We start from the raw sequence: 26187 nt of genomic DNA, 5'->3' as shown, positions 1-26187 counted from the left end.
AGTAACTTGTTGGCAACCGCTTGGGCTATTGTAGCAGTGTAACCTTGGACAAGTCACTTAGCTTTTGAGACATTGTTTATGGACCCAAAAGAAGAAGAAGAAAAAAGAATTCCTAGGGCAGCGGTCAACAGAACAACCAAAAGACTACTATGTGGTTGGCAGATCTTGTGCCTTGGGTTGGCTGGGTAGAGAGACAGTATAAAGGAAAAAGCAAAGACTTAAAAATAATACAAATGTGAATTTAGGCGCTAACTCTGGTGCTTTTGTAGCAGAGCAATATCAAGCAATTTATTTACTTATCCTTTTTGAGCCCTAGTCTTTCTACTTGTAAAATGGAATGAATAATTCCTACCTAATAACGAGAACTGGAAACAACCTAAGTACTCTGAATAGGGGGGCAGATAAATAAATTATTGCACGGATACTTGATTTGAAAATATTTTCTCCTGTTGTATCACTTTGTTGATGTCTATTAAGCACAAAAGTTTTAAATTTTGATGAAGTCTAGTTAATTTTTCTTTTTGTTGCTTGTGCTTTGGTATCATACCTAAGAAGGCTTTACCTAATTAAAAGTCACAAAGATTTGTTCCTATATTTTCTTCTAAGAGTTTTATAGTTTTAGTTCTTACATCTTGATCTTCGATCTATTTTCAGTTAATTTTGTGGACTCTCAGTGCTATTCCGTTGATTTGCATGTCCATCCTTGTGCCAGTACGACACAGTCTTGATTATTCTAACTTCGCAGTAATTTTTGAAATCAGGAAGTATGAATCTTCCAAATTTTCTCTTTTAGATTGCTTTGACTTTGTGTTTTTTGTCTTTTTTTTTGTGGGGGCAGGGGAGGGTGGTGGGGATATCCTTTGCATTTCCACAAAAATTTTAGGATCAGCTTGCCAATTTGTGCAAAAAAGGCAGTTAAGGATTTTCATAGGGATTGCATTGAATCTGGAGATCAGTTGGGAGTATTACCATCTTAATAATGTTAAGTCATCTAATACCTGAACATGGAATGTCTTTCCGTTTATTTAGATTTTCCTTAGTATTTTCAATGGTGTTTTTAAGTACTTTCAATGGTGTTTTTTGTTTTAGGTACAATCCTTGCACTTCTTTTCTTAAATTTATTCTTAGGTATTCTTTTTAAGACTATTGCAATGGAAATTATTATTGTAAGTTAAATTTTTTGGGGTAAATTAAAAAAAATTGTATTGAAGTACAGTTGATTTACAATGTTGTGTTAATTTCTGCTGTACAGCAGAGTTACTTAGCTATAGATATGTATGTTCTTTTTTATATTCTTTTGCATTATGGTTTATCATAGGATATTGAATTAGTAGTTCCCTGTGCTATACAGTAGGACCTTGTTTTGTAAGTAAATTTTGATTGTCCATTGCTACTGTGTAGAACTACAGTAGTGTTGTTGTTTTTTTTAATAAATTTATTTATTTTATTTATTTATTTTTGGCTGCGTTGGGTCTTGGTTGCTGCGTGTGGGCTTTCTCTAGTTGCGGCGAGCGGGGGCTACTCTTCATTGCGGTGCGCGGGCTTCTCATTGCGGTGGCTTCTCTTGTTGTGGAGCACAGGTTCTAGGCGCATGGGCTTCAGTACTTGTGGCGCGTGGGCTCAGTAGTTGTGGCTCGCGGGCTCTAGAGCGCAGGCTCATTAGTTGTGGCGCACAGGCTTAGTTGCTCCGTGGCATGTGGGATCTTCCCGGACCAGGGCTCAAACCCGTGTCCCCTGCATTGGCAGGCGGATTCTTAACCACTGCACCACCAGGGAAGCCCTACAGTAGTGTTTTGTGTGGTTTTTTTTGGCTGCTATGCGTGTCTTGCAGGTTCTTAGTTTCCTGACCAGGGATTGAACCCCGGGCCCTGGCAGTGAAAGTGCTGAGTCCTAACCACTGGATTTTTCTATATTGATCATGTATCCTGCCATCTTGCTGACTTAATAATTCTAATAGTTTTTTAGTGGATTCCTTAGGATATTCTATACACAAGATATGTTATCTGCAAATAGAGAATGCTTTATTTCTTTATTTTCCCGTGGTCTAGTTCTTTTTCTTGCCTAATTATAACAGCTAGAATTTCAAGTTCAGTGTTGATTAGAAGAGGTGAAATTGGACTACCTTGCCTTGTTCCTGATCAGGTATGGAAAACATTTAGTCTTTCTCCACAAAATGATTTTAGCTGTGAATTTTTCATAAATGCCTTTGTTTTATTTTTTGATTAAAGTTGTTTCCCTCAGAGTCTAATTTTTGGTGTCAAAAAAATTCCAGATGCTTTGGTTGTCCTTTATACACAAGCCTGTGTAATTATCCACTATTGTCCTATGGTGTCCTTTATACACAAGCCTGTGTAATTATCCACTATTGTCCTATGGTGTCCTTTATACACAAGCCTGTGTAATTATCCACTCTTGTCCTATGGGCTAGGAAAAGAGGAAGTCTCCTATTTTGTAGTATGTGCATAGTGATTGGCCACATCAGTTTCCTCATAGACTATGCCAGAAGAAACATATGAAAAATGTTTCATTATGGAAAATATATGCATTAATGTTGATAGTGTTTCTTTTATCTAGTTAGTGTTACTTAAGCATGCATGATTTTCTAAATATAATTCTTTGAAGTTAAGCAGTTGGTGTACTGGAGTAAATAAATTGATACAACTTTTTTCATTTTTATTAAAGAAAGTGACAGTGTAAAAAACATTGTAAAATACCATACATTCTGGTTTGTAGTAATTTCTGGTAGTGTTCAAAGTTTTCTGTTGGTGTTTATCCTTAAATTTTTCTGCATTTTTCAGTTTTATACAACGAAATTGTGTGACTTTTTTTAACCTATACTCTTTTTATATTTAAAACATATGAAGTGATTGAAAACTGTACAGAGGCGTAGCAAGATGTGAAAGCTACCCTTTATGCCCTTTTCATTCCCATTTCCTTCCAAATATATAACCGTGTAAATAGATTGGTGTACATCCTTTTTCTGCATATATACTTACATACAAACATATATACACATAAACGTTAAGAATGTTATTATGCCATAAGTGTTGTTTTTTACTTTTTTTTTTTTTTTAACAGTATGATTTGAAGATCTTTCCAAACGGCTACATAGAATTCCATAATGAAATCTGTCAAGCTTTATTTAACCATCAACTGTTGGGCACTAAGCTGTGTTTTCTTTTTTTTTTTTATATTACAAACAGTCCTTTAAAGGATATCTGAGTGATAACTTGTGACACATTTGGAAATGTTTTCGTAGGATATGTTCTTATAAGTGAAATTGCAGATGAAAAGCATTTGATAGGTACTACCGAATTGCCTTTTTTTAAAAGGCTTAGTTAGCAATTTTATATTCCCTCTGGTAATTTATATGAGTGACCATTTCTCTAAATTCTGGTGAATACTTGATATTTTCAGAATTTTTCTTTTTGCCATTCTGATGGTTGTAAATTTATTACCAACATTTTATTTTGCCTTTTCTGGTTACCAGAGAGGAGACAACATTTAAATTTCTTAAATGGCCATTTGTATTTCTTCTGTGACTGAATTATTTTTTTAATCAAGAAGACCCTCCAGTTATTAAAAAGAAGGAATAAATATAGTTTTACATTAGAAAAATTAGTTTTGCTTATTAAGTCCCTGTGGGATAATGGATGTAAAATGTTTGGTTGTTAATAAAAATAATAAATTTATCTCAATGTTTATATGAAGAAGCTAGTTTAACTAAATGTAATTCTGTCTCCTAAACCTTCTTAGTTTAAGTAGAATTTTATCAGTGGACCTATGCCTATTAGTTAACTAGTTGGATATCAGTTACCCAAAGCATTCTGCTAGTATTTGCAGACATTCAGAGAAGTAGATAACTTGTTCTTTACTTTTATTAATCACTTCAATAAATATCTTTTAATCTCTTATTATATGCCAGACATAGTTTTAGACACTGGGGTTATAGTGGTAAATAAGACATGGGTGGAGAAGAGGGATCTATATGTGCTAATTTATCTTTCTAATTTATCAACCTCACTATGAAGTTGATAATTAAATGGAGACCTAAATGACAAGCGTCAGCTGTGTGATGATCTAAGCATCCCAGGAAGATAAAAAACAATGTTTTAAGGTATCAGATCAAGAAGAAGTGTGATTTTCATTTTCTTTTTTCTCATTTTTTAAAAAATTGAAGTATAATTTATTTACAATGCTGTGTTAGTTTCAGGTATACAACAAAGTGATTCTGTTACACATCTCTGTCTCTATCTCTGTCTCTATATACCTGTTCTCATTCAGATTCTTTTCCATTGTAGCTTATTACAAGATTGAATATAGTTCCCTGTGCTATACAGTAGGTCCTTATTGTTTATCTATTTTATATACAGTAGCGTGTATCTGTTAACCCCAAACTCCCAATTTATCCCTCCCCTCCCTTTCCCCTTTGGTAGTTTGTTTTCAGTGTCTATGAGTCTGTTTCTGTTTTGTAAATAAGTTCATTTGTATCATTTTTTTTTAGATCGCATATAAGTGATATCATATGTTTGTCTTTCTCTTTCTGACTTAACCTCACTTAGTTTGATCAGCTCTAGGTCCATCCATGCTGCTGCAAATGGCCTTATTTCATTCTTTTTTATGGCTGAGTAATATTCTATTGTATATACCTCATCTTCTTTATCAGTTCATCTGTTGACGGACATTTAGGTTGCAAAGCGTTACCCTTTGAAGACGCAGAAAAGAGGCTTGTGTGGCTGGAGCCTAGTGAGTGAAGGAGGGTATAATAAAGGTGAGAGGCAATTTGGGTTTTGTGGATCACAAAAAAGATTTTAATTTTATTCTAAATACATTGAGAAGCCATTGGAGAGTTTTAGGCGAAGGTGTGGCATAATACAATTTATGTTTTTAAAAAACAAAGACATAAAATACAAGGCAGTATGTAACAAGTGTTATATGATTTCAGCAAATGAGAAGGTTACAGAGGAGATGGGACTTTAGCTTGACCCATAAAGACAGATAAGAATTAAATAAATGGAGGGAAAGTGTGTAGTATGGTGTGGTAGCAATAAATAATGCCTGGCTTTGAACTGGAAGACTTGCTCTTGAGTACTGACTCTACCTTTTCATAGCTCCTGGCCTCTAAGTAAATTTCTTGACCCTCTTTATCTTAGTTCTTCCATCAGCTTTCTCTATGCCTTGGTTGATATAAAGAGCAAGTCAAATGAAAAATGCCTATAAAAGTATTTTGTAAACTGTGGGGTTCAGTGTGGTATGCTTGTCTATTTAATAAAAGACTACCATCTGTGTGTTATTACGTTAAGGGCTGTGGAGTGATACAAAAATGAATTAGATCTGGTGTTGCTCCTTAAAGAGGATATAGTCTAGTAGATAATGTGGTAATATCTGAAGTGCAATGTTACGAATGATAAAGATCTTAAGAAGGATGCAGATAAGGTGCTATAGGGATTCAAAGAAAGGAGAGCTTGCTTTTTTCTTGGAGCTGGTGGTACAGCTGGTATGAAGAAGGAAGGACTCTTGAAATAGGCCTTGAAAGGTGGATAGGACTTCAATAGAAGATGGAGGAGAAGAGGATAACCTCAGAGGGTCAATCTATGGGAGTAAAGGCGTGGAGCATTAGGCAAATTCAGAACTTGATAAGGAAAGGTAGGTTAGGACCAGACAGATTATGCAGCACGTTAATACTAGGCTAAGGAAGGTGAATTCTATTCAGTAGGAATACTACCAGCAAATATTTATTGAGCATCTGCCAGTGCCAGGTCTGTGCTAGTCAGGGCTATGAGAATTCAGTGATCTCAGTTTAGTTGGGGAAGACAGATTATTATTTTAATGAAATGTGAATGAAGTGTTGTAGGATCGTAGTTCAAGGAACATCTGCAGCTGCCTGGCATAATAAGGGGAGGCTTTATAGAGGTGTGGTAGACATTTGTGCTTTGCTATGAAGTATCCCTTTGCTTAGCAGATAAAATAGGGAAAGAGAGGAACATGAGAGAAACATTCTAGACCTGGCATTTTATGTGCTTTAGGATGGCTGGACAAGGTTTTGTGTGCAGTGCAAGGCTGTGAAGAATTTTGATAGAGGGTAACTGAAAGATTCAGGTGGCAGTAAATTGGAAAAGGTAGAGACTCGAGGTGGGGAAACTGGTAAGGAGACTATTACACTGGGCAAAGTAAAAGATGGGGTAGGACCTCATGTGCAATAGTAGCTAAGGGGATAAAGAGCCTCGAAAATTGGAGACATGCTTGAGATGTAGAATTGACAGGACTTGGAGATCAGTTGGATATGGGAGAAGGGAGGAAAGGGATCAGGTGGAATATAGAATGACTTCTGGATTTCTGCTACTTCAGTGGATACCATTGCCTGAGGATAGGGTATATTTAAGGAGAAAGGGAGTGGATTTGGAGAGGAAGCCTAATAGCTTCAGCTGTATTGTGTTGAAGGTGCATTTAGGATAATTGGGAGGGGTGGAGGATGACTTAGGGGGGTAATCAATGTTTAGGTGATAATTTAAGCCATACATACGTATAAATTAAGTAATTGTGGGGATCGTGGGAGAATGGGTATAGTGAAGAAGAGGACCCTTAAGGAGCACTGAGAAACAGCCGTAGAAGGAAGAAAACGGTAGTGGAAGTGCTTAGAAAGTGTTTTTTAAGGGTATAGTCAACATTGTCATCATAGATACTGATATTTTTCTTTCTTTTTCCCTTTATTTTTCCTCCAGAGGTAGGTCATTGGTCACCTCAATAATTATAGTGAGGACATATAAGCCAGATTAGAGTGGTTTGAGGAGTATGTGGGGTGGATGAGAATTTGGCTGTAATTGGAAGGAGAAATAAAGATACAATATCAAGGTACCATTTATTGCTTGTTTTTTTTTTTTTTTTTTTGTCTGTTTTTAAAGATTTTAGAGTCTTGAGTTATTTATTTCCTGAGGGGAAATAGTGAATAGACAGCAAAAGGTTGAAGTCACAAGTAATGGAGTAGCCATAGAGAAGCCTAGCATAGTGCATCTCAAACTATAATGGGGATTTTGTTGAAATGCAGATTCTGAATCAGAAGGTCTGGGTTGGGGCCTGAGATACAGCATTTCTCATAAACTCCCGGATGAAGCTGATGCTGCTTTGGTTTGTGGGCCAAACTCTGAAGTAAGGATCTAGAGAATATGGGATTGAAAGTATTATTACAGGTGTTAGCCTTAGATAGAAGGAGGAACACCTCTGCTCTGAGATCAGGTGGAATATAAAGTGAATGGAGATACAGATTAAGTTTGCAAGCAGGAAACATGCCCGATAACCTTTGTTTTTTTCTGTGAAAAAGAAGTAAAGTGATTTTAAGAAAAGACTTTGGGAATGTTGTGAGCTTGAAGAAGGTGTGAAGGTTTGGAATAGTTACTAAAAAGAGAAGGAAAGTAAGTGAATTTGAGACATGTAATAATCACTGAAAAGTGAGGATTAGTTTGGTTATGGTGTCTGTAGAAATAATTGGGGCAAGGAGAGATTTGATTTATAGAGATCAGTTATTTTTAAGATGATACGGTAACCTAGAGGAGAGGTAATGAGGTCTGAAATAGAACAGTGGCCTTGAGAATAGAAGAGGAAGAGGTGAATAATGGCCCCCTCAGAGATGTCCATGTGAACCTGTGATATGTTACTTTACTTGGCAAAAGGGACCTTTGTAGATTAAAATAGGGATCTGAAGATGGAGAGATTATCCTGGATTGTAGGTCCTATGTAAACACAAGGGTCTTTGTAAAAGGAAGCAGGAAAGCCAGGGTCAGAAAAGGCCATGTGATGATAGAAGCAGAGGGAGAGAGGAAATGTGATGATGGAAGGACCATGAACCAAAGTCAGATGATGTGGGACCATGAACCAAGGAACGGACAGTCTTTAGAAGCTGGAAAAGGCAAGGGAACAGATTTTCCCAAGAGACTGTAGAAGGAACAAAGCCCTGGTGACATGTTGATCTTAGCCCAGTGAGACTGATTTTGGACTTCTGACTTCCAGAACTGTAAGATAATACATTTGTGTTGTTTAAGCCACTAAATCTGTGGATAATTTTTTACAGCAGGAATAGGAAACATGAAGGGAATTATGGATGTAAGGGAACGTAGAGTTAGAATCAATAAAATGAGACAGTTGATGGCATGTGGTATGAGCAGCAGAAGACTGGGAAGATTTCTAAGCTAGGTAAATGGGTAGAGGAGAGCGGTGAAATTAAAAATACAGAATGGCAGGGAGCAGATTTTAGAGGAAGGTGTTCACTTGGCATGTAAGTCTGGTTTAGATACAGATTAGTTTTGAAGCAAGAGGGTAAATTTAAGAGGCTGCCATAGTACTGTTAAACTTAATAGAGCTGTTACAATACTAATGCATGGCAAATTTTATAGGAATATTTAGAGTTTTGACTGAGAGAGTGACTAAAGGGATGATTTTGAGAGACTGGTTTTTGAAAAATAATACGTTATATTTATATAGTGCTTGTTTTCACTTTGGGAATCATTCCTCCCCCCCCCCCCAGTTTGTTGAGATGTAATTGACAAATAAAATTGTAATATATTTCAGGTATCAACAGTGATGACTTGATATATGTATACATTGTGAGAGGCTTCCCACAATCAAGTTAACACATTCATCACCTCACATATTTACCTCTATTTTTGGGGGGGGTGGGGTAAGAATAGTTAAGTTCAACTCTCTTAGCAAATTAATTCTAATTATACAACACTGTGTTATTAGCTATAGTCAACATGTTATATACATTAGGTTCTTAGGCCTTATTCATCTTTTTTTTTTTTTATATATTTATTTATTTGGTTGCACTGGGTCTAAGTTGTGGCAGGCGGGCTCCTCAGTTGCTGCTCCAGGACTCCTTAGTTGTGGCTTGCCAGCTCCTTAGTTGCGGCACATGGGCTCCTTAGTTGTGGCATTCAAACTCTTAGTTGCAGCATGCATGTGGGGATCTAGTTTGCTGACCAGGGTTTGAAGCCGGGCCCCCTGCATTGGGAGCACAGAGTCTTACCCACTGTGCCACCAGGGAAGTCCTGACCTTATTCATCTTAAAACTGAAATTTGTACCTTTTTACCAACCTGTCCCCATTTCCCCCAGCCTCTAGCCCCTGGCAATCACCCTTCTCTTCTCTCTTCGAGTTTGACTTTTTTTTTTTTTTAAGATTCCACATATAAGTGATACCATGCAGTATTTGTCTTTCCTGGCTTATTTCACGTAGCATAACACTCTCCAGGTTCATCTGTGTTGTCACAAATGGCAGGATTTCCTTTTTTTAAGGCTGCATAATATTAAACACATGCCCACATTTTCTTTATCCATTCATCTGTTCATAAACACTGAGATTGTTTCCATATCTTGGCTCTTATGAATAGTACTGCAGTGAACATGGTGGGGGTACAGGCATATCTTGTTTTATTGTGCTTCTCGGACACTGTGTTTTTTACAAACTGAAGGTTTGTGGCAACCCTGCATTGAACAAGTCTATTGGTGCCATTTTCCCAGCAGCATTAGTTTTTAAAATTAAGGTATGTACATTGTTTTATTAGGCATAATGCTATTGCACACTTAATAGACTATAGTATGGTGTAAACATAGCTTTTCATGTGCTGGGAAACCAAAAAGTTTGTGTGACTTGCTTTATTGCAAATTTGCTTTATTGTGGTGGTATGCCTGTACAGATATTTCTTTGAGGTAGTGATTTCATATCCTTCGGATATATACCCAGAAGTGGATTGCCAATAGTTCTATTTTTGACTTCTAGATTCGCTTCCACATGGTTTTCTATGGTGGCTGTGTCAATTTACATTCCTAACAACAGTGGACCAGGGTTCCCTTTTCTCTACATTCTCACCAGCATTTGTTATCTCTTGCCTTTTGATAATAAACATTCAAGCAGGTGTGTGGAGGTATCTCATTGTGGTTTTGAATTGCATTTCTCTGATGATTAGTGATATTGAGCACCTATTCAAGTACCTGTTAGCCATTTGGATGTGTTGCAAAGTCTCTTCAGGTCCTTTGCCCACTTTTTTTTTAAACAAATGTGTTTTAAAATTAACTAATTAATTAATTTTTGGCTGTGCCGCATGGCATGTGGGATCTTAGTTCTCTAATCAGGAATGAACCCGCACCCCCTGCATTGGAAGTGCAGAGTCTCAACCACTGGACCACCAGGGAAGTCCCCTTTGCCCGCTTTTTAATTGGTTTATTTGGTTTTTTGCTCTCTGAGTTGTATGAGTTCCTTGTATATTTTGAGATTTATTTATTTATTTATTTATTTTTGGCTGCGTCAGGTCTTAGTTGCGGCATGCGGGATCTTTGTTGCATCGCGTGGGCTTCTTACTAGTTGTGGCGTGTGGGTTTTCTCTTCTCGTTGTGGCACACAGGCTACAGGGCGCATGGGCTCTGTAGTTGTGGCGTGCGGGTTCCAGAGCGCGTGGGCTCTGTAGTTTGCAACACACAGGCTCTCTAGTTGAGGTGCGTGAGCTTAGTTTCCCCGCTTCATGTGGGATCCCAGTTTCCTGGCCAGGGATTGAACCCATGTCCCCTGCATTGTAAGGTGGATTCTTTACCCCTGGACCACCAGGGAAATCCCCCTTGTATATTTTGGATATAAACTCCTTATCAAAAATATTTTCTCCCGGGGGCTTCCCTGGTGGCGCAGTGGTTGAGAATCTGCCTGCCAATGCAGGGGACACGGGTTCGAGCCCTGGTCTGGGAAGATCCCACATGCCGCGGAGCAACTGGGCCCGTGAGCCACAACTACTGAGCCTGAGCGTCTGGAGCCTCTGCTCCGCAACAAGAGAGGCCGCGATAGTGAGAGGCCCGCGCACTGCGATGAAGAGTGGCCCCCCGCTCGCCACAACTGGAGAAAGCCCTCACACAGAAACGAAGACCCAACACAGCCAAAAATAAACATAATAAATAAATAATAAATAAAAATTTAAAAAAAAAAAAAAATATTTTCTCCCATTCTATAGGTTGATTTTTTGTTTTGTTGGTGGTTTCCTTTGCTGTGCATAAGTTTTTTAGTTTGATGTAGTCCCACTTGTTTATTTTTGCTTTTGATAAACCTTTGCCAAGATCAGTATCAAGGAGTTTACCCCCTTCTTTTTCTTCTAGGAGTTTTATGGTTTCAAATCTTATGTTCAAGTCTTTAATCCATTTTGAGTTGATTTTTTGTATATGGTATAAAATAGGGGCCCAGTTTTATTTTTTTGCGTATGGCTATCCAGCTTTTCCAATGCCATTTATTGAAGAGATCATCCTTTACTCGTTGTATATTCTTGACTCCTTTGTAGAAAATTAATTGGCCATATGTGCATGGGTTTATTTCTGGACTCTGCATTTTGTTCCATTGGTCCATGTCTCACATACTATTTTGATCACTGTAACTTTGTAATATAGTTTGAAATCAGAAAGTTGATGCCTCTAGCTCTGTTCTTCTTTTTCAAGATTGCTCTTGCTGTTCAGGGTCTTTTGTGGTTCCATATGAATTTTAGGGTTTTTTCCTATTTTTGTGAAAAATGCCTTTGGAATTTTGATAGGGATTCCATTGAATTTGTAGATTACTTTGGGTAATATGGACATTTTAATAATTCTTCCAATCCATGAGCATGGAATATCTTTCCGTATATTTCTTTTTCAATTTCTTTCATCTCCTTGGTTAAACTTATTCCGAAGTACTTTATTCTTTTTGATACTATTATAAATGGGATTGTTTTCTTACTTTGTCTTTCCAATAGTTTGTCATTAGTGTATAGAAACACAACTGATTTTTAATACTGATTTTGTATCTTGTAACTTTACTGAAATTGTTTATTCTAACAGGTGTTTGGTGGAGTCTTTAAAGGGTTTTCTGTATGTAAGATCATGTCATCTGCAAACAAAGAACATTTTCCTTTCTGATTTTGATGCCTTTTATTTCTTTTTCTTGCCTAATTGCTCTGGCTGGGACTTCCAATACTGTGTTGGATAAAAGTGGTAAGAGTGGGCATCATTATCTTATTCCTGATCTTACAGAAAAGTTTTCAGTTTTTCACGGTTGAGTATAATGTTAGCTGTGGACTTGTCATATATAGCGTTTATTGTGTTGAGGTGTGTTCCTTCTATGCCCAATCTGTTTAGTTTTTAGTTTTATTTATTTTATTTTATTAAAAAACTTTTTTATTGGAGTATAGTTGATTTACAATGTTGTGTTAGTTTCTGCTGTACAGCAAAATGAATCAGTTATACATACACATATATCTACTGTTTTTTAGATTCTTTTCCCATATAGGTCATTACAGAGTGTTGAATAGAGTTCCCTGTGCTATACAGTAGGTCCTTCCTTATTAGTTACCTGTTTTATATATATTAGTGTGTTTATGTCAATCCCAATCTCCCAATTTATCCCTCCCCCCCTTTCCCCTCTAGTAACCGTATGTTTCGTTTTTATAGTGAAAGGATGTTGAATTTTATCAAATGCTTTTTCTGCATCTGTTGAGATACTCATATGATTTTTATCCTTCATTTTATTAATATGGTATATCACATTTATTGTTTTGCGTATGTTGAACCATCCTTGCATGGGAAGCACTTTCGTACCTTTATGGGGGGCTTGGCAACAAGTTTTTGAATGGACATAGCTACTATTAGCATGTGAAATAAGCAGGGTAGAAAAATACGGCTAAAAAATATTGTGAATAGTGACTACCATAGGAGACATCACATGTATTGAACGTTTCCACCATCCCAGAAAGTTCTGTTGGATACTGCTGTTACATATTATTTTATATAATGAGGGATTGAATATTATTATAGTAAAAATTTTAAGAATCAGTGTTTGCTAATTAGGCACAATTGCAGAAGACCTGGACTCTTGGAGAGATTGTGTGATACAGTCAAGTGAACAGTACACCATGCTCTCTCTCTAAGGAACACTAACCTAATTAACAGTGAGCACTAACCAGTTGGGTTTTAGATACTGGATTTTTTATCCTGGTTCTGCTTTTTTTTTTTTTTTAATAAATTTATTTTATTTTATTATTTATATTTGGCTGCATTGGGTTTTCATTGCTGCGCGCAGGCTTTCTCTAGTTGTGGCGAGCGGGGGCTACTCTTCGTTGCGGTGCGCAGGCTTCTCATTGTGGTGGCTTCTCTTGTTGCGGAGCACGGGCTCTAGGTGCGCCGGCTTCAGTCGTTGTGGCACGCGGGCTCGGTAGTTGTGGCACACGGGCTTAGTTGCTCTGTGGCATGTGGGATCTTCCTGGACCAGGGCTCGAATCCATGTCCCCTGCATTGGCAGGTGGATTCTTAACCACTGTGCCACCGGGGAAGCCCGCTGGTTCTGCCTTGAGTTGTATGAATTTGGGAAAGCTTCTAAAAAGATTCTGTAACTTCTTTTTTTTTTAATTTAAAAAATTATTTATTTATTTATTTATGGCTGTGTTGGGTCTTTGTTGCTGTGCACGGGCTTTCTCTAGTTGCGGCGAGTGGGAGCTACTCTTCATTGTGGTGCACGGGCTTCTCATTGCAGTGGCTTCTCTTGTTGCAGAACACGGGCTCTAGGCGTGCAGGCTTCAGTAGTTGTGGCATGCGGCTGCAGTAGTTGTGGCTCACGGGCTCTAGAGTGCAGGCTCAGTAGTTGTGGCGCATGGGCTTAGTTGCTCCGCAGCATGTGGGATCTTCTCGGGCCAGGGCTTGAACCTGTGTCCCCTGCATTGGCAGGCAGATTCTTAACCACTGCGCCACCAGGGAAGCCCCGCAATTCTGTAACATCTTAAAAACATTAAAAACAAACAAGAAACAGCTAATATATGGTCACTGTAAATTTTACAGTATAGAAATATTAGAAAAAACATTTTTAAAAAGAAGAAAAATCTTACCTATAAAACAAGGATGTGCTATCTACTATCCATTTAAGTTCTTTTTATAAGACATGACATAATTCATTATGTAGTCTTAGAGATCCACTTCTCTCTTACTCTCATAACTTTGTATGGCTGAAGCGTTAGATCATTAGTAAAAATAACCTAAACTTGAGTTTTGTGTTTTTATTTAATTTTAGCTTCCCAAAATATGTTTGTTATAAATAGTAAATATGTAATTGAAATTGATGAGCAAATATGCAATTCCTGAGAGAATACAAGTTTACTTGGGCAGGAAATATGACAAGTTAAGGAACTTTTGAAGAGAAATAGAAAAATTGAAGAAGAATGGAGTGTGTGTCTAGAAGAATTTCAATTGGTTTAGGGATTAAATACCATAAAAATGTCATTTCTGAAATATGTTTTTTATAGGTCAAAAATTTTTGTCTTTACTGATAACTTCCTTATCTAGATTCTGTGCAGAAGAGAATAAGAATTTAATAGGCCAGAGGAGTTAATTGTGTTGGGATTTTATATTTGTATCTGGTTTCTTAAGTAAAGTTTACTGAGTATAAATTTCTTAGTTAAATATAATTTCTGTGTCTGTATGAAGCTGATGACCAGAATCTTGCTAGTGTGGGAAAGTTAATTTAAGAAAAGTTCTGTGCTGTTACCTCTGATGAGACGACAGTCTCTTTGCTTTCTCCTGCTGTGTACCTTTCTACTCCTCATTATTATCTGATCAGGGGATAGAAACTTGACATAGCAGACTTATTTTGAGGTCCAAGATTCTGAAGGCAAAGGAAATTAAAAGTGTGGCCAAGTGTTTCATATTATGACACTTTTTGTTCCTATATTAAAGTTATCCAAGATATTTTATAACCAACTTATTACTTTATATTTAGCTAAACATTTCCTCTCATTTCCATGAATAATTGTAAGCTCATTGATGATTTTAATGATTGATGTATATGGATATTTAATGTTAAGCAAGTGTTAGATTAAAATGTTTACTAAACCAGTGTTCCTGTTAACCTAAAATAATGTTACATAAATACTTTATGTAAAGTATGAGGTTTGAAACACTAGCTCAGTGCTGAACACTAATTGGCCCTACGTACATTTTGAAATGTTTCTGAAAGAATGAGGGAGAAGTTGAATTTGTATTTGAGTTTATCCTAAATCTAACTGTCATTTGTCTTCATACTATAATTGTAAAATGTATTGGATAATATATATGTATATATTACATAATATATTAATGCCAAATATAAAAAAAATTTTAGTTCTTCCTTTTCTCTTCCCACTTTAATTATGGGTGCTTAGGAATTTCTTTGCTTCATTTACCAAATCCCCATACAAAATTTCAATAAGAACTGTCTCCATGGTAGTGTGTTAATGTGTTGAATGTGACTCTGCCTACTTTAGAATCAAAAGATCTGGGTTTAAGACCTGGCATACAGTTAGGTTCTAGAAGGAAACAGAATCCAACTCAGATGGTTTAAGAAACTTTAATGGAGGACTACAGAGATAGGGGTGGATTGAGAAAACTGACAAGGGATGTTTTTGTTAGTTACAGAGGGAAGCTCAAAGGGGCAAGGAAAATAATAGTGTTATTAGAGCCTGGTGAGAGCTGTGGAGAAGGCGGTGCCTGACAGGAGCCATGGTGGTAGAGGGACAGAGCTTCTGCCACAAAATGTGACCAATAGGAAGGAGGGAGCTGGAAAGAAAGAATCCAGCTTTTCTCTGCCTTCTGATCTGCCAGTGATGGGTAGCACTGGAACCCAGAAGATGCACCTGTTGAGGTCAGCCTCCTTTGGGCACAGGGTAGGGCAGAAGAGTATTGGAGGGACGGGGTAGTGGCAGTAAGATAATAACCAGTACAACTACTAACGAGATTGGGATTTGACTTCAAGTAATATTTTAGATTCAAGTTTTATCTGCAAACTGCAGATACTTTACTGGGGTTGATGTGAGCATTAAGTGAGCCATATCAAATATGTCAGAGTACTCTAATAGTGCCTTGGTCTTATATTTTTTAAAAGTTTTGATAAGGTGTGGATTTGAAAAGCTTAACTTCATTTCTCTTGGTGCTGTGCTGCATTTGTTTCATAGAAACTTTGGTTGCCACCATACTTTTGAATATACGTTAATTTTTGTGTTTTCCAGTGATTTTTGAGAAGTTAAATGAACAGTCATTGTTAAATAGTTCCCATGATTTAGACTTTTTCTACTTACTGCCTAATGACAGGTTTCGTTTTTTTCACTCTTGGTGTAGACAGAGCACTCCTTACTCCTGAACTTACGCATGGGGGGCTTTTGAGTTGTAGAAATGGTCTCCCTGGTAAAAGATTGGTCAGACTTCACCCTGCTACTTCTACTACTATTGGTGTATCCTTGTTGACTGCTTCTATTTTCTTGAGACAGCAGTAATGCCTTGTCATAGTTTTTCCTCCTGATTCTTACAGTATTTCTTTTCATAGAGATCTACTTTCATCCAGCCTCATCTTTGAGCATTTGTAGGCCAGACTGAGATCAAGCATTGAGTCTATTTTCAGGAAAAGTATAACCACCAGATAATATTCTACTTAAAAGCACTTTTCTGCTTTTTAAAAATTCTCTCACAAAAACTATATTATGATTTTGAAATTAAGTAATTTCTATTTCATTTCACAGGCTCAACTTAGGAGTTTTTGTACACTTCAAACTGAACTTTTCTGAATTACTGACTAAATCTTAATTATTTTCCACCAGACGGTCTGCCAAATCCCGAAGCAGAAGCCCATATTCATCTAGGCATTCAAGATCTCGTAGCAGGCACAGATTGTCTAGATCCAGAAGTCGTCATTCTAGCATTTCTCCTAGCACACTAACTCTGAAGAGTAGCTTGGCAGCTGAATTGAACAAGAATAAAAAAGCACGAGCTGCAGAGGCAGCACGAGCTGCAGAGGCAGCGAAAGCTGCAGAAGCAGCTAAGGCTGCTGAGGCCGCTGCCAAAGCTGCCAAAGCTTCAAACACTTCTACACCTACCAAGGGGAACACGGAAACTGGTGCCAGTGCATCACAAACCAACCACGTGAAGGATGTGAAGAAACTTAAAATTGAGCATGCACCTTCTCCCTCAAGCGGTGGAACTTTAAAAAATGACAAGGCAAAAACAAAGCCACCTCTTCAGGTAACAAAGGTGGATAATAATTTGATTGTAGATAAAGCCACCAAGAAAGCAGTTGTAGTTGGAAAGGAGGGTAAATCTGCTGTTACAAAGGAGGAACCAGTATCTCTTAAAGAGAAAACCAAACCACTTACACCAAGCATAGGAGCCAAGGAGAAGGAGCAACATGTGGCTTTAGTGACCTCTACCTTACCGCCCTTACCTTTGCCTCCCATGCTGCCTGAAGACAAAGATGCTGATAGGTAAGTGCAAAAAATTTTGTCAGTGACTGTTTAAAGAAAAAAAATCTAAGTTTGCAATGAGAAATTATTTGACCCCCACCAAAAAAATTTTATAATGACTGTTAGTAAGTGAATTAATTTTCTTTATTGTGTACAACTTAAAATGAAGCACATGGCTTGTAGGATGACAAAATTATAGCTTATGCTAAGAATTCCAGGTAAAAATTGCCATTGTCATGGGATACAGTGTATGTTTCAGCTTGAGTTTGAGAATTAGAAATGTCGGTATTTTCTTTGGCTGAGTATTCCTTGGTGATACTACCGGAGACAGGACATTTTATGAGAGAGTCTGTCCTGGTTGATAATAGCATGTATCTTGGTTATTCTAAGTGTTTTCATTGGCCTTATAAATTTATTACTTTAGGTGGCTTTACGAATACATCACTTTTTAGTGTTTTATTGACTTAATTTTTTGCAATTAGAGATTAATTACATATTACGGAAATGTGTTTATGCTTTTATGCTTTATGCTTTCCTTTAAATTGTTTACACGTTTCTGCTGTGAATATTGGGGGTGTGGCTTGTACTTTATTTTGAAACATTTTTAAGAGGATGAAGGTAAGAGTAAATGTAAATGCAGTTCTAAGAATGTTTCTCAAATGTATGCTAGGATAGAAGCTTTATGCTGTTGTGTGATATTTGCCAGTTGACTTAACCTTTTTCATTTTTATTTTTATGAAGAAATTATAGCTGTTCCCCTCCCCTTCCGCTTCTTGTTAAAAAGCAACTATATGGGCAGTTTTCCTAGCTGACATCTGAGAATTTGAAAACAAGTGGATAGAAATTCCATGTGGGCAGGTCTTTCAAGTGCTCACTTTGGCTAGCATTATGACAATTTTATAATTTAAAATGAACAGAAAATAAAGTATTGAATATAATTTCTGTGTTTCATGCCCTCTGAGGCATCTTTTTTCTACAGTCAAAAATGTTGCTGAGGGACCCCATCCAATTTGATCAGGTGTTATCCAGTTATACTATTTTAATTGTGGTATTTGCAGGTTTGACTGTTCTCTAGGAACACCAAAGGGTCATAACAGTAGTGATTTGTAATTTTGATGAGTCCTGGAATGGGCTGTCCAGGACAGAGAGGCATGAATGCAGAATTGAGTCACTTCATTAGTGAGAATAAGCCAGTTGCTGAGAATCTAGTGATTCTGGACCAGTGAGACTGGTTGTTCGCTACTTTATTTTTCATATGTGCTTCAGGGATAAATTTTTAGTGGTAATGTTTTTAAGAACTCAGGATGTGCCCAGGTGACTGCTTATTAAGGAGGATAATCTTTGTGCATCTGTTTTTAACAAGATGGTGGCACATTTCATACTTGGCCATTAAAAAAATTTTTTTGACCCACCTTCTTTTCTGTCTTTTCTCTTTTATTGTGTCTTTGCTCTTTTTGCTTGGAAAGTGTTTGTATGTTTCAAGCATACTGAAGTTTTTTAAGACTCCTGAGTACTACTACTGACGTGTGCGGCCAAAGATTGATTCAGCATCACTTATAGCCACTTTTTTTTTTTTTAATTTTATTATATGTATATTTTTAACATCTTTATTGGAGTATAATTGCTTTACAATGGTGTGTCAGTTTCTGCTTTGTAACAAAGTGAATCAGCTATACATACACACATATCCCCATATCTCCTCCCTCTTGCGTCTCCTTCCCATCCTCCCTATCCCACCCCTCTAGGTGGTCACAAAGCACCGAGCTGATCTCCCTGTGCTATGCGGCTGCTTCCCACTAGCTATCTATTTTACATTTGGTAGTGTATATATGTCTATGCCACTCTCTCACTTTGTCCCAGCTTACGCTTCCCCCTCCCCGTGTCCTCAAGTCCATTCTCTACGTCTGTGTCTCTATTCCTGTCCTGCCCCTAGGTTCATCAGAACCATTTTTTTTTTTTTGGATTCCATATATATGTGTTCGCATACGGTATTTGTTTTTCTCTTTCTGACTTACTTCACTCTGTATGACAGACTCTCGGTCCATCCACCTCACTACAAATAACTCAATTTCGTTTCTTTTTATGGCTGAGTAACATTCCATTGTATATATGTGCCACATCTTCTTTATCCATTCCTCTGTCGATGGACACTTAGGTTGCTTCCATGTCCTGTCTTGTAAATAGAGCTGCAATGAACATTGAGCCACTCTTCTTTTTGATGCTTCAAATTTGATTGTCTGAAATTTGGCCAGTGGGAACTCCTTTATGCTAACTCCTTTGTCCTTTTGATATGACTCATTTTATTTTTGAGTGCTTCCTTGCTTCCTAGCCAAACAATATCTTTTAGGCTCACTTTGAACTTTGCTTCTCTCCCAGCCCTGGAATCCATTACTCTCTGAAAATCATAAGATAGACTGTTAACTATATGTTTACATGTAATAAATGATTTTTTTAAAATTAGGATCATACCATCCATAATATTCCATCACTTCTTTTTTTTAAATTTAATGTGTTGGAGATCTTTCCAGGTTGGGAGAGATAGGTTCAGTATTCCTATACATGGAAGTGGATGCATCACTGTCTTATTAACTATTCTGTTGATTAATGGATACTTAGATTTATAATTGTTTGCTATTAAATTCACCTTTTACATTAATATTTTATGTACATGTGAGCAGTTTTTATAGGATAGTTGTGAGGTCAAAGTATCCACATTTAAAAATTTGACGGAAACTGCCAAATTGTATCTTAGTAAGATTGTGTACCAATTTATGCACCGAAGTGTATGAAATTGCTTCAACTATCACTAAATATTGCCAATTTTGAAATGTTGAAAATCTTTAAAATATGTGATTAATTTTGCATTTTTCTGGTTATTGAGATATAGCATCTTTCTAAACACTTGTTGGCTTTTTTTTTTCAGTGAATTGCTTGTTCATGTTTTATACTGACTTTTCCTTAAGATTATTATCCTTTTTCTAGTTGATTTATAGGTACTGCTTATGTTAGGGATCTTGACCTGTGCCTCTCACAGTCTGTTGCTTGTCTTTGAGACTTTTTTTTGTTTTTGGCTACGTGGGTGTTTTCCATTTTGAATGTAGTTGGATCTATAATTTTTCCTTTAAAACTTACAGGTTTAAAACATTTTTAAAGGTTAACTCACATCTCACAGAAATTGTTTTTGGTTATCATATGTAGAAGAAAGACATGGTCTGATTATGTGCTCTCCCTCATCACCCCATGGACTAATAGATCAGTTGTTGCTAATGTCATTTATTGAATAATCTTATCTCACTGATTTGTGGTACCATATATAAAAATTCTTATAGATATCTGTGTGTTTCTGGACTCTGTTTTCTATTAACATGTTTTATTATTTCTTTGCCAATACCTTTTTGTTTTAACTTCTTTAGATGCATAGTATTTTGGCTCTCAAAGTCAGATTTCTATTATAGGAGTAGGCAGGTTATGTAAAAGTAAAGGGATGGAGCAAATTACTGGTTAGTGAATAACCCGGCCATTCAGCCTCAACTTCAACACTGCTATAAATGAATTTGGGCTCAGTGTTGGCATTTTTTGCCTTTATTCTTAGACAGATTTTATGATCATTTGGCTTGTCTTGCTTGATTTTTGTTTGGGACTTGGTTAAAGGCAATGATTAATTTGGAGACTGACAGATTTACAGGATTACAGTTTCCCATATGAAAACATCATTTCTTTTCATTCATTCTGGTCTAGTTTTATGTTCATCAGCCATATGTTTTAATTTTCTTCTCTTGGTCTTATACATTTCTGGTTAAGGCATTTTGTTGTTTTTTGTTGCTGTAGTATATGGAGACTTTTAAAAACTCATCACATACCCTATTTGGTTATTGCAGGTATTCAGTGAAAATACAATGTTTTTAATTATATAGTGTTATTTTTCGAAACTAATATTTCATTTCTCTTAAGTCTGGGAGCCTTGCTGAATTTGGTAGTTCATATAATGATATATTTGAATATAGGCAGTCTTTTAAATGTTAAATTATAAGTAAAATTAAGACTTCTAGTCTCCCCTTCCCCCTATTGATTTGAATTTTTGGACAAATGCAAATTTTGGACTGAGGTCTAATTACAAGTTAGAGACTACAGTTCTCTAAAGAAGTTATTTTAAATAGAATTATTTTCAGACAGAGTTCAAGTGGTACCTTTTCTAGAAAGAAGCTTTTACTGTCTTTCAGTCCTGAGTTAACTACCCTTTAGTACCATATTACTCTGGAAATTAGTCTGTACAGTACTTTATCCTGCTGCTTTCTGATGTTCTCCAAAAGACTGTAACCTCCTTTCTGAGAGGAACTGTATGTATCTTAATGTATTTGTGAATTGTTTTTGTTGTTAAACTATAGTGCCTATGTAATACCTAGCACATAGACGTGTATAATGAATATTTGTTGAATGGAGGGACATGAAAATTGAAAAGTGAGCTATATGACACCATTACTATAAAAATAAGACTGCAATCCAATTTCCTTTTGAGCTTGTTTTCCCTATTAAAGATTACTTTCTAGTAACACGGGGTTATGAAGAAAAGTCACAATTTTATTGATAAGTAGTTTTTATCAGATGGTATTAAAAGACCATATATTGTACAATAATATTAAAGTCCAGCATGAGTAGGAGAAGTTATAATTAAAATGAAATGATTTATATTGTTAACATCATTAGTAGTTTCTGACCACAGCAGTGTAGTTTCACTAAATTTTTAAATTCTGGGACTCATAACTGCTATGAAAGTATGTGAAGTCCAAATTTTATTATCATTATAATATTCTCTTTCAACATGTTATATTGTTAAACAGATTTTGTAGTGTCTGGGAGGTTTAAAATAATCAATTACCAGGTTAAGATATAGTTTAAAAAATCAGAGCTCTTAAGACATTCAAAAAAGTATAAAACTAACTGAGCTTAATTTTCACCTGTAATTCTGATAAGCTAGAGCCTTAGAAAAAATTTTAAAGAATCATTGTCCAATTCAGGAAAAATTAATTCTAAAAAGGGATGAAGCTAAATTTGTTCTTTGTTGTTATTTAAATGGGCCAGATAAATAATAGCATGTGGTTTATTTATTTCTTACAACAAAATAGCTTTTTGTCTCTCTACCAGAATCAAACCAAATGCTATTATAAAACTAATGAATTTTCCCGCAAAGCATGACTAGTTGACTTTCAGTTTTAATTTACAGTTTTATAGTAATTCTATATCTTTTTAAAAAATAGACTATTTTTTAGAACAGTTTTAGATTTACAAAAAAATTATAATGATATTACAGAGGGTTCCCATATACTCTGCACTCAGTTTCTTCATTATTAACATCTAGCATTATTAGTATGGTACATTTGTTACAATTAATGAACCAATATTGATACATTATTAGTAACTAAAGTCCATACTTTGTTCAGATTTCCTTAGTTTTTATCTAATTCTGTATCATTTTTGCCCCCAAATTTTATATTTTTGCAGTTGAATATAGTATATTATTTTAGCTGGAAAGTAAAGAAACTCAGTTTAGTCTTTTGCCATTGTGTGCTATGTAAATGCATTTTTATTCCTCAGTGAAATAAATTTTTGTGTTTTGTTTATTTGTCTGACTCCTTTCTTTTTAGCTTACGAGGAAATATTTCAGTAAAAGCAGTTAAAAAAGAAGTAGAAAAGAAACTGCGATGTCTACTTGCTGATTTACCACTGCCCCCTGAGCTACCAGGAGGAGATGATCTCTCAAAGAGTCCAGAGGAAAAGAAAACAGCAACACAGTTACATAGTAAAAGGAGGCCTAAGTATGTGCTTGCTTTCTACCTGCTCTTAAATTGGCCAGAGATGATTCTGGATCATCAAAAAATCATAAAATCCAAAATTAAGATTTAAAATAATAAAAAGTGTATTTATTCTTTCAACTTAAGTATATGAATAAATTTTACTGGAGCTTTGAAAAATTTTTTTTTCATAACTGCCTGAGTACTTATTCAAAATGACTAATAAAACCAAATTAAATTTTCTCTCTCAGTTTGTAATGTATTAATTTCTTGGGATATTATGTATGTTGAAGAAATTTTCTGTAATTAAGATATTTAAAAAACAGGTATTGAAATTGAGCAAGGTGGAAATCAGCATTCAGGAGCCCAGACAAAATTAGTAATGGGCAAGCTGCTGTGTTTTCCTTTGCTTTTAGCTCCATTTGCTCCCATAACTAAATGCATTCTTGATTCTGCAAGAGGTGGAGTGGAAGAAGGTTTGAAATCTGTATCCTAAATTAGCTTCAAGTAAGTGCCTAGAGATAACTCTTTCCCTTGAAATCTGTTCATCAGTTAAGGGCAGAGGGAGAATGATGATTCCTTTTTTTACTTCTACTTAACTAAGGGAAAGTGTAAGTAAGACTTTGAGTTAGATCTGATTTTAGAATTGCTGTTTCAGGTAGTGTCTAGTATAAGAATAGGAGGTGATTTTCTAGTGTGGAGTAGAAAGCTAGAAAACTTTTAGAATAGTCTCTCCTTGAGTATTGTAGCTTTATTCCTTTACTTAAATTTCTCTTACCTGCCAGAATATTAAAATACTATAAAATTACATATCTTTTTGAAGAATATCAAATATTTGTTATATATAATACATACTTAAAGTGTAGATTCCTAAGGGTTGATAATATTAATATTTTTATACTCTCTTAGACTGAAAATCTTTCTGGTGCTTCCATTTTTAAGATAATTTTATCTAGCCATAAGTCTAATTTTGTCAATACGCTTTATAGTTAGATTTTTGATAATGTTCATTATTAAACTTCTGGTTTTTGGAAGCAGATAAATATGTACACATTGGCAATGAATGAAAAAGTACTCTGGAGGTTGTTTATAGAACTTTGAATCTTTGAACCGGTGTTGCTTTTGTCCCCTTGCTGAAAAATTATATTGTATTTCTGAAAGTCCTTCATACAAACTTTATTACTTCTCATTCCCACTTGAAGTGTTAGTCTACAGAAGGAGAGTCAGTATGGAGAAATACCTTGACTTTCATGATAATTTATAATACCACCTCACAGTGTTGCCTGTCTTGGATGATCACAAATATGCAGGGGTGAGGGGAAATAAATGATTTAAGATTGGGTATGGAGGGTGGATATTGAGTATTAAACAGCTTATTCAGTTTTCTTGATTGTATATAAAAACTTCAGAACTATATTTGATAGAATATGTGGGCCTCGCTATGGTGAAATCAAAGAAAAAGACATTGACTGGGGAAAACGCTGCGTGGATAAATTTGATATCATCGGAATTATTGGAGAAGGTACCTATGGACAAGTTTACAAGGCCAGGGATAAAGACACTGGTAAGAATGCCAGATGCTTTGGATCTTTGGGCCTATGGAATGTACTTAATTCATGTTTCTCTTATAATGTATAACTTGAGGAATTTTCAGGAAAAAAAAAAGTTAAATTTGAATTTATCGTGCTATTGTTTCATCTTATTTTTTGTTTCATTTTATATATGCACTTATGTAAGATATGAGTACATGTAATGGGGTGTATATACATATATGGTTTTTTGTTTTGTTTTTTTTTTGGCTGCTTTGGGATCTTCGTTGCGGCATGTGGGATCTTTCATTGTGGCGCGTGGGCTCTTTGTTGCGGCACGCAGGCTTGTCTCTGGTTGTGGCGCGCAGGCTCCAGAGCGTGTGAGCTCAGTAGTTGCGACACACGGGCTCTCTAGTTGTGGTGTGTGGGCTCCAGAGCACGCGGGCTCAGTAGTTGGGGCATGCGGGCTCAGTTGCCCCACGGCATGTGGGATCTTAGTTCCCCAATTGGAAGGCAGATTCTTCGTCTTCTTAATAAATTTATTTATTTTATTTATTTATTTTTGGCTGCATTGGGTCTTCGTTGCTGCGTGCGGGCTTTCTATAGTTGCGACGAGAGGGGCTACTCTTTGTTGCGGTGCGCGGGCTTCTCATTGCGGTGGCTTCTCTTGTTGCAGAGCATGGGCTGTAGGCACGTGGGCTTCAAGAGTCGTGGCATGCGGGCTCAGTAGTTGTGGCTTGTGGGTCCTAGAGCGCAGGCTCAGTAGTTGTGGCACACGGGCTTAGTTGCTCCGTGGCGTGTGGCATCTTCCCGGAGCAGGGCTCAAACCCATGTCCCCTGCATTGGCAGGGGGATTCTTAACCACTGTGCCACCAGGGAAGCCCCGGAAGGCGGATTCTTAACCACTGGACCACCAGGGAAGTCTCCTAAGAGAAAGTTTTAAAAGGCCTTGGGGCAGAGGAAAAAGTAACTGTGTTAGACGCCATGTATTTTACTAATAAATAGTGCTTAGAGTCAGTGTTTAATCTTTATCTATAATTTCTTGTTGAAGTAAACCAATAGATAAAATAGCATAGGTGTTTGAGGGCACTTAGTATAAGCGAGGCTACCTTATGCATAGAAACTCTGAAGGCAGTTATAGCATGCAGCAATAAAGTAATATTCATCATGATGATTCTGCATTATCAAAAGAGATTAAATTATAAAACAAGGAATCATACATTTTAGATTTCTATTAAAAAAGAATCAACTAATTTTTAATGACTAAAAGGAAAAACGTCCTTCCTTTGGAGAATTTGTAAGTACAGAATTCCTTTTTTTTTCCCTATAAAGAAGTGGAATGAACAAACTTTTATTACAGTGAGTTTTTTCTTATAATAGGATTTGTGTGTGTTTCAGTATTTAGATTATCTGATACAAAACTCGCTCATATGTGAATTATGAGGCCATTTGGTGTTGTGGGAAGAGCACATAGTTTTGAGACAGCTAAACCAGATTTTGAATCCCAGTTTTACTACTGGGTAACTGGGCATCTTTGGACAGCTTAATATATCTGAGCATATTTTCTTATCTGCACAGTGTCCAGAGTTTTCTCATCTTTTCAGAGTGATTTTATGCATGTA

At 36.3% G+C, this 26187-nt stretch overlaps 1 protein-coding gene across 4 annotated transcripts in view; it reads left to right on the top strand.

Annotated features, from left to right (window-relative positions):
* Nucleotides 1-26187, top strand: part of CDK13 (cyclin dependent kinase 13) — a 112707-nt gene that overhangs the window by 13206 nt on the left and 73314 nt on the right. For all 4 annotated transcript variants that reach the window (XM_082473407.1, XM_082473405.1, XM_082473406.1 and 1 more), the window contains exons 2-4: nt 16609-17268; nt 22890-23060; nt 24461-24600. In XM_082473407.1, coding sequence (XP_082329533.1) covers nt 16609-17268; nt 22890-23060; nt 24461-24600 — 971 coding nt within the window. The remainder of the gene's footprint in view (nt 1-16608; nt 17269-22889; nt 23061-24460; nt 24601-26187) is intronic.

Source organism: Balaenoptera physalus, assembly GCF_965194825.1.
Source record: "Balaenoptera physalus genome assembly, chromosome: 8".
NCBI classification, from domain to species: Eukaryota; Metazoa; Chordata; class Mammalia; order Artiodactyla; family Balaenopteridae; genus Balaenoptera; species Balaenoptera physalus.
Note: the sequence above shows the minus strand (reverse complement) of the source record. Positions and strands in the feature narration are given on the sequence as shown.